Source organism: Hemitrygon akajei, chromosome 15 (genome assembly GCF_048418815.1).
Source record: "Hemitrygon akajei chromosome 15, sHemAka1.3, whole genome shotgun sequence".
Taxonomy (NCBI): domain Eukaryota; kingdom Metazoa; phylum Chordata; class Chondrichthyes; order Myliobatiformes; family Dasyatidae; genus Hemitrygon; species Hemitrygon akajei.
In genome coordinates, this window is record NC_133138.1 from 24,237,538 (window position 1) to 24,250,142 (window position 12,605).

The 12,605-nt window shown below is 39.3% G+C and overlaps 1 protein-coding gene across 2 annotated transcripts in view; it reads right to left on the reverse strand.

The window, feature by feature from the left end:
- The window catches only part of sra1 (steroid receptor RNA activator 1), a 25,104-nt gene continuing 12,499 nt past the window's right edge, over window positions 1-12,605 (reverse strand). For both annotated transcript variants that reach the window (XM_073067301.1, XM_073067300.1), the window contains exons 2-5: window positions 7,964-8,095; window positions 5,946-6,163; window positions 4,246-4,354; window positions 1-2,107 (exon numbers count right to left, since the gene is read on the reverse strand). In XM_073067301.1, coding sequence (XP_072923402.1) covers window positions 1,932-2,107; window positions 4,246-4,354; window positions 5,946-6,163; window positions 7,964-8,095 — 635 coding nt within the window. In that variant the 3' untranslated portion in view covers window positions 1-1,931. The remainder of the gene's footprint in view (window positions 2,108-4,245; window positions 4,355-5,945; window positions 6,164-7,963; window positions 8,096-12,605) is intronic.

Sequence of the window (12,605 nt, forward strand, 5' to 3'; positions counted from 1 at the left end):
TACTGGTCAGCCAAGAAATGTGTATTAAAAGGATCAAACTTTTGGAATTTTAAGCAGAGCATAAGATAACATATCTGTCATGTATATCTATAAATACATTTTTCAAAAAATTCTGCAAGATGAATACTTTAACACTGAAAAGATTGCCCTACTGAGTTTCCAAAGTTGATGTACAAATGTTTGTAATTCAATTAAATCTCAGTTTAAATTTTTACCTCAAACATATTGAGCATCCTAAATATGACTATTATATATAATTGGTTTCAAATTGATAAGCATTCAAGTAATCACTATTGGACCCATTCCTAGATAAGTGCTGTGCTCCAGTGGAGCCTCACTTTTTGTAATAATTAAACAAAAATCAGACTACTGGTGGAGCTGCCAGGCAAGAATCAACTATAAATGTTTGCCTGTGGTTGCATGGACAGTTTATGTTCCCTGTCATATTGAACTCCCAAACCAACTTCCACGCCAGAACACTATGAATGTGATTAAATTGGAAACTATACCATGGAGTCATAGGGTAATACAGCTTGGAAACAGGCCCTTTGGTCCAATTCATCCTGGATGACTAAAATGACCACCTCAGCTTATCCCACCTGTCCACATCTATATTTGAAATTGCCATAAATTCAAAATAAGCTTGCTTTTTGTCTTTTTCTTAAGTACATAGTAAGCTAAGGCACAAAAGTTTTCATACTTAACCTCTCCCGATCCCCATCTTGTTCTTTGTTATGTAATTCAATTGAAGACATGATTACAATGACAAAACTCTTTATCCATAAAAACACTTTACAGTATTTGGTTTCTGGATTCTACTTCTGACCCGATATACTCCCTTCCAAAAGAGAAATAAGTGGAAAAGAAATCTCAGTTATGTAAAACTTAATAGAACAGATAATTAAGGATAGGCATCTGCCTTGACAACGATTGAAGGTGGAAACTACTGACAAGTAAACAATTTGCCTGAATAATGCAAATAGTTTGCAAGAATAGTTGTGAAGTTCTCTGAAGCATACAGAAAAAGTCCCCTTGTTCATTAAATTATCAGGAAATGCTTGAGGATAAGTACAGATAGTGTGTAGTGAAGGATCTTTTTATCAAGCTGTACTGTTGTATGTTCCTTGAATCAATTTCATTTATTTATTAATCACATGTACATCAAAACATACAGTGAAATGTCTCATTTGTGTGGCCAGCCAACACAATCTGACATGTTCTAATAAACTGCAGATTTGAGATTCGAGAATAAAACTCTGGGAAGACTTTCTTCAAGGCAGAGTTAGAACACAAAGAGGACAATAACTGCAGTTAGGGGATATAATTTTCCCATAAAGCATTTTGAAGTCTGGTCAAGTATGTAGCTGTTCCCATCACATCAACAATCCTGCATTCATAATAGATATTAAATGTGTGCACCAATAATGCTTCCTTTTTTATAAACCGGAAGATTTTACACATGTAGAGCAAACAAAGGTATTTCAATCCAACATTTCACCTTGAATATTTAATATTTTCAAAAAAAAAAACACAGCAGGTGGACAGTTTTTGAATCACATGCAATAAAATGACACTGCAACTTCATTAAAATGGATGTTGGTAAAATGTGCCAAGTGAAGTACAAGTCCTTAATTGATGTCCACTAGGTGCATATGGCGATGAGACCTGACCATATTTTCTGTGGCAGATGGAAAAGAAACCCTGATATTTGCTTTCCAAACAGAGCACCCATAAAAGAGTTTGAAACAGCAGCTCTTCTCAATGACTGTAGATTGGAAACTGTGCAGCTCGAATACATTTTCATTCTTGCTCAGTGCAGGCACCATAGTCAAGCATCGTTTTATTTTTGTAGCCATATTCTTAGAACTTTGTTCCCTGACTACATTTTTCACTAATGTTGTCAGTCAATCACTGTAAACAAATTCAACAATTTAGTTCCCTGATTCACAACCCTTGTCAGCGCAGGAAATAATGTCAGATGGCAGATTTTTGCTTTCAGCAATGAGACGCTTCACACCAACCATCCACTGTCCTACTTCATTTACATGGTCAACCATCAAAGATCTGTGAATTTCATCAGCAGAATCCCACTTGCAATGCTCCATTTCTGTAAAAAGACAAATACTATTAGGACATGACCTATAATGAAATGGATAATGAGAGAATTCAGACATTCTATAACAATAGAAGTAACAATAATTTGCAAGCTACCCTATTACACAGAATTTGCACAGCTATAGACAATACAAATCCTAATTCTATCTAATTATATAATATTAACATTGCAATTAAAGAATTCAATAATACTTCAAAAATTGAAAACAAGATGTTGGAAATCTGAAATTAAAACAGAAAATGTTAGAAACAAAGGTCAGACATTATCTGTGGAAAGAGAAACACAGTGAACATAGAAACAGTGAAGATCCTTCTTCAACCTAAAACAACAATTCTGTTCTAATTTTAATCCAAACATTTTAATTCCAATTCCCATTCCAACATGTTAGTACATGGCCTCCACTTGTGCCACGATGAGGCCACTCTCATGGTGGAGGAGCAACACCTTAAATTCCCTCTGGGTAGTCTCTAACCTGGCATGAATATCAATTTCTCCTTCTGCTAAAAAAATAATCCCCACCCCTCCCATTCCCCACTCTTCCCTCTTACCCCTCCTCACCTGCCATCACCTCCTCCTGGGTTCCGTCCTCTTTCCCTTTCTCCAATAGTCCACTCTCTGCTCCTATCAGATTCCTTCCTCTCCAGCCTTCATCATTCCTACCTACCTTCATTCACCCATCATCTTCTAGCTATCCTCCTTCCCTCCTTTTTATTCTGGCATCTTTCCCCTTCCTTTCCAGTCCTGAAGAAGGGTCTCGGCCCAAAGCATCGACTGTTTATTCATTCCTATAGATGCTGTCTGACCTGCTGAGTTCTTCCAGCATTTTGTGTTACATTTATTCTGTTTCCCTTTCTACAAAAGCTCCCTGACTTGCTGTGTTTCCAATGTTATTTTTAATTTGGTGATATTTCAGTTGAAGTGAATTTTCAATAATCACAGAACAGTACATCAGAGAAACCTTCAACCCATTATGTACATGCCAACCTTTTTAGCCCATCTACACCAATCCCATTTGCCCACATTAAGACCAATGTCTGAACAACTGTACACAGGAGGGCAGGCTATATCTGTGGGAATAAAAACAGAGTTAATGTTTCAAGTCAAAGACTCTTTTGCTAGAACAGAATGAATTATTTCCTGGTTATATTTTATGGCTGCGAATAAGGTATCGTTATTCTATCAAGTGCTTTGGAAATAGTTCAGCTAACAAGTGTGACCCATAAAAGGAATGGATTCTGGAAGGAAACATGAGTAATTAACCTAATAACATGCACATATCCCATTTAATTGACGGCATCTGGGTTTTCTGTGTAAATCTAAAAGTACTAATATTTTAGTTTTAGCAGGTTGCTGCAATTCTGCTCTATTATCATGGCATACAAAATATTTTAAATTAAGTTAAATCAAGAGGAATGGCTAACAGGAGCAAGTTTAACTTTTAGGTTATTTAAATCCTTTAATTGTTTTAAAGAAAAAATATATGCACACACACACACACCTCCATCCACCAACCTTTTGGGTGCTTAATTTTTAAAATAATGTTTTTTCACATTTAACAATCTGAATGCTTCTGAGTGTCAGAAACATTCTGACCAACTTTGACCGAGCAATAGAACTCCACCTGGTCGGTTATCAAATAATGTTTTCCCTGAATTTGGTGTCAATTATAACAATAATTATAAATACAAAGCTTTGCTATTGAGAACCAAGATATCTTCAGGTGCTGGACGATCTTCTAAACTCACAGTAGCACGAGTATGCGCTGATAACAAAAAACAGATAACAAAAATGCCTCCAGACCATTAGACCAGTATGGAGCAAAATTAGATCATTCGGCCCAATGAATCTGCTCCACCATTTGATCATGGGTGAATTATTAGCTTCTCAATCCCATTCTCCTGTCTGCTCCCCATAACCTTTGACACTCTTACTAATCAAGAAACTATCAACCTCCACATAAAATATACCAAATGACATAGCCACCACAGCCATGTTAGTGTTCCTTATATCCTAAACTACAGGTTATTTATGCTTATACAAGATAAGTATGCAATTATACAAAAGCCTCACATTTCCAGTTATTAAATATAATAACTTGGATAAAATTCAGGACCCAATAAAATGATTACCTTGTGCAAGCAGATACATTCTTGTTTGCACTGATACAGATAGCTTTCCATTTTGCCACATGTCTTGCAGTATTGTTAGTCGTCGGCCAATATCATCACAAACTTGCTTCTAGACAGAATATTTAAAAATAAAACCATTTGTTATGTGTTTTATCCATCTATTAATCACCATCCTAGCATTGAAAATGTTCATTATAACACCAGCTGTTATCAAAATATTGCTTTAGAAAATAAATTTTAAATATTGGTTTTATGTCATTATTTTAAAGGAAACAGTTTTGATGAGATCCATCAACGTAACTGTGGACAGTCACATACTCACTCCTATAATTCTGATATTAAAGAGCAGTGATCACTGACTCAGGCTTGCCATGGAGCCATTGAAAAGGGCAACACAGAAACAGGCCCTTCTGCTCATCTATCTGTACTGAAATATTTGAACTGCCTACTCTATTACCCTGCACAGGGACCATAGCCCTAACATCCTTGTACCTATCCAAACTTCTCTTAAATGCTGAAATCCAGCTCGCATGCAGAACTTGCGCTAGCAGCTTGTTCCACACTTTCATGACCCTCTGAATGAAGAAGTTTTCCCCCACGACTTCTAGTTGTAGTCCCACCCAACCTCAATGGAAAAAGCCTGCTTGCAATTACTCTATCTGTACTGATAATACATGTACAACATAACATTCCATCTCCTGTACTTTGTTTTATGAAGGCTAATGTGCCCAGAACTTTCTTTATGACCCTATCTACCTCTGACATCACTTTCAATGAATTATGGCACAATATTCCCAGATACCTTTGTACTACAGCACTCCTCAGTGGCCTACGGTTCACTGTGTAAGACCTACGATAGTTGGCCCTACTAAAGTGCAACACCTCACACTTGTCTGCATTAAATTCTTGCAGCCATTTTTCAGTCCATTTTTCCAGCTTGTCCTGATCTGCTCCAAGCCATGATAGCCTTCCTTGCTGTTCACTACACCCCCAATCTTGGTGTCATCTGCAAATTTGTTGATCCAGTTAATCACATTATCATCCAGACACTTGATATTGATGACAACCTACACTGGACCCAGCATCATTCCCTGTGGCACTCCACTAGTTACAGGCCTCCAAGTTAGAGAGGCAACAATCGACTACAGTTCCTTCAGCATTTTGTGTGTGTTATTTTGGACTTCCAGAATTTTCAGATTTTCTTGTGTTTGTCATCCACCTACATTTCTCTTCCTGAGAATATGCTTGGTTTGTACTCCCTTTCCTTACACTATAATGTGAACAATAGAACTGAGTACACTGACCATCAGGGTATGCTTCACTTCCTACTATCCAAAAAGATAACATTCGTAAATACCTAATTTCCATACACAGCTAAAATCACCTTCTATATAAACACTGCTCTAATGATTCCCCTTCCCCTGACCAATACTATGAGTTATTAACAACAGCCAATTAACCTTCCAGCTTATAGTTGAAATCTAAGAGAACACCCACAAAGGGAGAAAGTGCCAATTCCATGAAGACAGCTTCTGAGATCAGGATCAAAACCAAGTCTCTGGAATTCCGTGGCAGCAGCACAAATTACTTTGCCACACTATGTGCAGTCATATAATTTATGATCTTCAGGGGCTCAGTAGCATTCTCCTCTTCCAATAAACCTTTGAAGTAATCCCCTGCTTTAGGAATTAATTGCTTACCTTAACTGATGTCCTACAAGCCTCTAGTGCCTTATTTAAAGGAGTTAAAACATCTTCCACCTCCTTTACATTGCAATCAGAAATAACTGTTGTGCTTTGAAGAGGTTGGCAAGTATTAGACAAACTAGAAAGCTTGGGTGGAGGTGGTAGTCTTTGCTGGCTGAGTGTGGAACTGCCAGATGGTGTCAATCCAGGAGGAATTCCAGTAGGTCCACAAACTACAGGAAAAATACACAATATTTTTTAGTAACCTGACATAATATTCAATTTATTAAATAATCATATCATTGCAGCCAATAAAATGCAGCACGTGTTCTTATAAAAGCAATTTCTGCCACATTCATGGGGGACTGCATTAATTTCTGACTTAGAGGAGCTGTCTGGTGTGCAGGATATGCATTCTTCCATGTGGTGATTTACCAATTATGGCTCAGAGTAAATGTAAAGTTGAAAACATTTCTCTCTAATTGCTCTCATGAGGCAAAGGAACATTAAGGAAGTTTTCTATTTTATTGTTATGTGCCTCCAAAAGTCAAACTAAAAATTAGCATATATGGGACCTGCCTGATCACTCTATTGCAGTAGTCGCCAACCCGTTGATCGTGATCGACTGGTCAATCTTTGAGACTTTCCCAGTAGATCCCGAAAAAAAAAAGAAAAATAAATACACAAATACCGTTGAGAGATTGTTTCCGGGTTGTGGGGTTTTAGTTCCGTTCTTTCAGCCCAGTGTGCATGCGTCTGCTCCCGTTACGCACTTGACTACACAGTGTACTTCAGTGGTCCCCAACCACTGGGCCGTGAGGAAACAATATGAGTCAGCTGCACCTTTCCTCATTCCCTGTCATGCCCACTGTTGAACTTGAACCCACGCGAGGTCATCAGTCGCAGTGACACCCTCGTGTGGCCGGCGGGAAGCACCGTTGCTACTGGCCTGGAGCACGGACAGATGGGCGCTGCCTCTGAACCTGTTTAGCACGCTGAATGTTCATGGGGAACATGGTGCTAAAATATTCGCAGACAACCTAATTCGGGCTCAGGGTTTCAGAATTAGCAGAGCAGTTACCTCGCTGCAATCTACTGAAACAAACTTTTATTGGTCGATAGATCCTACAAGGGGTGGCGGGCACACGTCCTATCACACTCCTCGCTCAGTCGCTCTCTCCGGACTGAGACCGCCGCGGCCCCAGCACGGGGACCTCCGGCCCTTACCTTGTCCTCTCACCCCACCCACGACCAGCCGCACCTGGTCAAGGCGTCTGGCGGCAGGCTGGAGTTCGGGCCCGGAGACTGTCTAATGAGGCAATGAAGCTCCCAAAACTGCTTCGGCACCTTGAGTCCAAGCACCCAGCACTTAAAGACAAACCCACTGAGTTTTTTCAGTAGAAAAAAAATCGTGAGCAAGCGGGACAGCAGCTGAGAGCCATGAAAACTAAATTGTGGAATAGACTGGACATAAGGAACCTGCTTCGAGTATCACTGTATTCCGGTCATGTTTAACACACCCCAGTCGGCAAGAATATTGTCAATATTAAACCAGTCCGCGGAGCAAAAAAAGGGTGGTGACCTCTGGTGTTCATACATTATTTCTACTCCTGGGTTGCGGGGTTTTACTTCCTGTCTTTTCTGCCACGGTGCGCATGCATGTAACTAATCGATTTGGGGTCAATCTCGCCTTTCACTGAGGCCGAGGTAGGGGATCTTGGGCTTAAAAAGGTTGGTGATCATTACTCTATTGATTGGAGCAGTGAAGTGAATAGAAATATTAGTTGCACATTTATTTAAAAATTAAAGCCTGTTTATACTGAGAATACCCAGTAACAGAACATTTTCGGCTAATTGTAATCTGAATAAAAATCCAAATAGTTGTAGAAGCTGGGAAACATAGACTCAAATGGGGAATCATGATTGTACAAATATAGTTCATAATGATCACAATTTGACATAAAAGTACGACAACAATTTTTCTAATGGTTCCAAATCTTTGGCAGCATGTGCAACAAATAATCGATGCTCACCTTTTGGTGGCAAATCCATCTGAGGTGCTATTACTCTCTTTGTGAGAAATGGTTTCCTTTGACCGATTTGTGCTCGAGTCTGCAAACCATATGAAAACTGAGGAGGATCATTCCAACCTCGCTCTTGATTTCCTTATTAAAAATAACACAAAGTTAAACAAGTCAGCCTAAGATGATATATAATGCCACACAAAAATTCAAACAAAAAATAGTTTAATGAATGTTTTATCACTATTAATAATTAATATTTCATACAATGAAGGAATATTTTACTATTTTTAAACTGAAATAAACAGCTTAAAAGTTATGAATATTTGCACTAATATACAAGTCTTCACAAAATTCCTCCCCCCACTAATTATCCTGGCTTCCTCCCTCTTCCCTTCCAGTCCAGGCTTGACATGTCAACTGTTTATTCATTTTAATAGATGCTGTCTGATCTGCTGAATTCTTCCAGCATTTTGTGTGTGTTGTTCTTCACAAAATTGTTCCTTTTCCAGTTTTCCAAATCTTTCACGAGAACGTCTTGCTCCTTAATTAAAGGGAATGAAAATCATTCTTCAAAATTGTATACTGTACTTCTGTGCAACAGTAATTGATTTTTCTACTTGTTCGGTGATTAGAGAGGAAACTGATATATGCTTTACAAGAACTTAATTGAGTACAATTGTACATGTATACATGTCACAAATTATTTCCAATTGCAAAAGAGGACAGTAGTGTTTAATACTTCCAAGACCATTCGCCACTACAATAAGTTCTCGATTCCTTTAAATTAGTTCCCTGTACAGCTATTTTTACAGCAACTTGGTCATCAGTTCTTCCAAAAAAAATTGACACCAATTTAGTACCAATTAATAGTCATTATGGAACTAACAGAATCCACCTGATTCACTAACACCCTTCAGGGAAGAAAATCTATCTGCCTTTCTACATCGGGTGTATATGCAACTCCAAATCCATCAATGTGATGGGTGGTCCTTACTGTCTGCATCATCTCAAAGAAGGTTCTTGTTGAGAACCACTCTGGGATGAAAATAATGAACTTTTTTTTGCTTCTATAGTCATTCGTGTGCATTTCCAATTTGCACTACTTTCTGATGCGCTGGCTACTCTTCATAGTCATGGAAAGATGGCCCTTACGTAAGAACATGAGAAATACTGTATATTTTGGAGTATAAGCCGACCTCCCATTTTCAAGGTTAAAAAAGTGACTTTTTCATGTTACCTTTGTATAAGCCAACCCCTTTCGTAGAGGTTTTTGATTTAACCAGAAAAGATCACAAGATCTCACATGCCGGTACTCAGCTTTGCCGGATCCGGAACTGGGAAATTTTGTGAACCAGTATTTGCTAAGAAAACAGGCCTACACATTGTAGAGCATTATAAGCGAATTCTTAATAAATAAATCAGGGAGGGAAATTTTGGATCAGGTCTCCAATGGTAAAGAGTCCTCCAAAATGTAACCCCTGTTAAACCATTTAGCACCCATCGTAATCTCGTTAAATCATAACATGGGGTGGCGGGATCAATACGTCTACTCAGTATTGCGTTTGCGACCGCCTTGTACAAAAGATTAAAACGAATGTGATATGATGCTGGCTTCAAGCTGAAGGTTATTGATTTTGCTAAAAGAATGAATAATTCTGCAGCTACTAAGAAGTTTAGTGTAAACGAGAAACAAGTGAGAGAGTGGAGAAAGGCAGAGGAAACGCTGAGGAAAATGCCAAAAACGAAATGTGCAAACCATGGGAAAACATGCCAGTGGCCAGAACTGGAAGAAAAAGTTTTAGAGTGGGTGAATCACTAGCGATCATCTGCATACATTGTTACCAGAGAAATGATTCGAGTTCAAGCTTTGAAATGGGCCGTTGTTGTTTACATTCAAGAACGCTGCTGGATGGTCGAAGCTGGTTGCTTGAAGTGAGTTAAAGAGGTGTGGTGTCAACATCCCGAAGGTTTCGGGAAGGAAAAGTCGCTACTTGTCTGGGACATGTTCAAAGCGCACTGGTCAGGGGAGACAAAAGCAGCACTGAAAGCTGAAAATACGGACATTGCAGTCATCCCCAGTGGTTTGATCTCTGTGCTCCAGCCACCAGAGGTGAGTTTAAACAAATCATTCAAAGAATTCATATGCCCACAGTGGAATGAATTTGACTCAAAACAGCCAATAACTACGACCTGTCTTCCGTGTATTCGTTTATCCAAAGTTGGCACCCTCTGTATAAGCCAACCCCCTAATTTTAGGATCAAAATTTAGGGCCAAATTCTCGGCTTATACACCAGAATTTACGGTAGGAGCAGGAGTAGGCTATCTGGCCCATCGAGCCTGCTCCGTCATTCAATAAGATCATGGCTGATTTAGCCTTGGACTCATCTCCATCTACCTGCCTTTTCCCCATAACCCTTAATTCCCTTACTATACAAAAATCTATCAAATCTTGTCTTAAATAGCTTCCACTGCTTCATTGGGCAGAGAGTTCCACAGATTCACCACTCTCTGCGAAAAGCAGTTCCTCCTCAACCTCCATCCTAAATCTATTACCCCAAATCTTGAGGTTATGTCACTAGTTCTAGTTTCACCAACCAGTGGAAACAACTTTCCTGTCCCTATCCTATCTATTCTTTTCAGAATTTGATGTTTCTATAAGATCTCCTCTCATTCTTCTGAATACCAGTGAGTACAGTTCCAGGCGACTCATTCTCTTTTCTTAGTCTAACCCCCTCATCTCTGGAATCAACCTGGTGAACCTCCGCTGTACTGCCTCCAAAGCCAGTATATCCTTCAAATAAGGAGACCAGAACTGCACACAGTACTCCAAGTTCCCCCACATTCTTCTACTCACCAGCATACTAGGAGGATTTGCAGAGGCCCAATACCTATTAACTCACATATCCTTGGGATATGGGAAGAAACTGGAGTGCCTGAAGGAAACCCATGCAGCCAGCATCTAAAGTCCGGTGCTCTGAGGCAGAGGCTCTACCTTCTGCACCACTGTTCCACTCTATGCTTTCAGACTACAAGATATACACTTACTGACAGTACTGCAGCTCTTAATTAGCCTGCTGAAACTACATTTGAGGGTGGCTGGGTGGAGATACATCTCTACCAAAGGAGATGTAAGGTGCTTCTTCCCTCCACTAGCCTGCAGGTCACCCTTGGGCAAAGTGCAGTACCTGCTTAGCACCCCCCTCCCCGATCAGGGTCAAGTGAAACCATGGGAGCAGGTGGTGGATGGTCATATGAGCAGCTGGTGCAGATCACAAGCCTTTCCTGATGTTTTCATCATCTTCTCTAACCCTGTCTTATCTCAAAGGATCAACCCAACAGTCCCATCTTAACTTTTCTTCTGCTGCCGCCATATTTTTGGGCAAGAATGCTTATCCCAGGCTGCAGCTCCCTCTCCGACATCCAGAGTCCCTAAATCACGTAGACCTCCCTTTACATTTATCTTCTCTTAACGTAACTATTGCTAACTCTCTTACTCACATCAATATACAATTGAAGTCAGAAGTTTACATACACCTTAGCCAAATACATTTAAACTCAGTTTTTCACAATTCCTGACATTTAATCCGAGAAAACATTCCCTATCTTAGGTCAGTTAGGATCACTACTTTATTTTAAAAATGTCAGAATACTAGTAGACAGAATGATTTATATAAAGCACACTTTTAATCTCAAATTTATAAACAATTTGATTTTAAATTCCTAATGAATTGTTCAGGTTTCCCAATACTTGCCCAGCAACTTACAGTGGTGCTAGAAAGCTTGTGAACCCTGTATAATTTTCTCTATTCTGCGTAAATATGACCTAAAATGTGATCAGATCTTCACACAAGTCTTCACACGAACTAGATAAAAAGAACCTAATTAAATAAACATGAAAAACATTATATTGTTAATTTATTTATTGAAAAAAATGATCTACTATTACATCTATTTGTTTGAAAAGGTATGTGAATCTTTGCTTTCAGTAGCAGGTGTGACCCCTTGTTACAGTAATAACCTCAACCAAACATTTCCGGTAACTGTTGATCAGTTCTGCACACCGGTTTGGAAGAATTTTAGGCCATTCCTTCTTACAAAACTGCTTCAACTCTGGGATATTGATGGGCTTTCTTGTATGAACTGCTTGCTTCAGATCCTTCCACAACATTTCTATAGGATTAAGGTCCAGGACTTTGACTCAGCCATTCCAAAACACAAATTTTCTTCTTTTTAAACCATTCTGTTGTCTTTCAGATCATTGTCATGTTGCATTATCCAACTTCTATTGAGCTTCAGGTGTTACGAAGGATGAACAACTCTGATGGGCAGAAGGGTGCAGAGTCACCAATGCCCCCCCCCCCCCCCTTTGGAGAATCGCAAATCGCTACTATTGTCGTGGTTTCTTGTGCCCCACAAACAACCAGGAGACGCAGAAGATTCTTCAAGAAGTATTAAACTTTAATTTGCAAATCAAAGCTGAGACAGTCATTGAGCTAGTCGCTGATTGCCCACCGATCCTCGTACATAGCATTTTGTATAGCAATCTCCTGGTTTAGTTGCATTAGCATATCCAATCGGTCTATAGGTGCATATCACAAGTACGTCCGCCACTATTGTTTCTACCTATTGACTTAATCATGTTCTAATCTA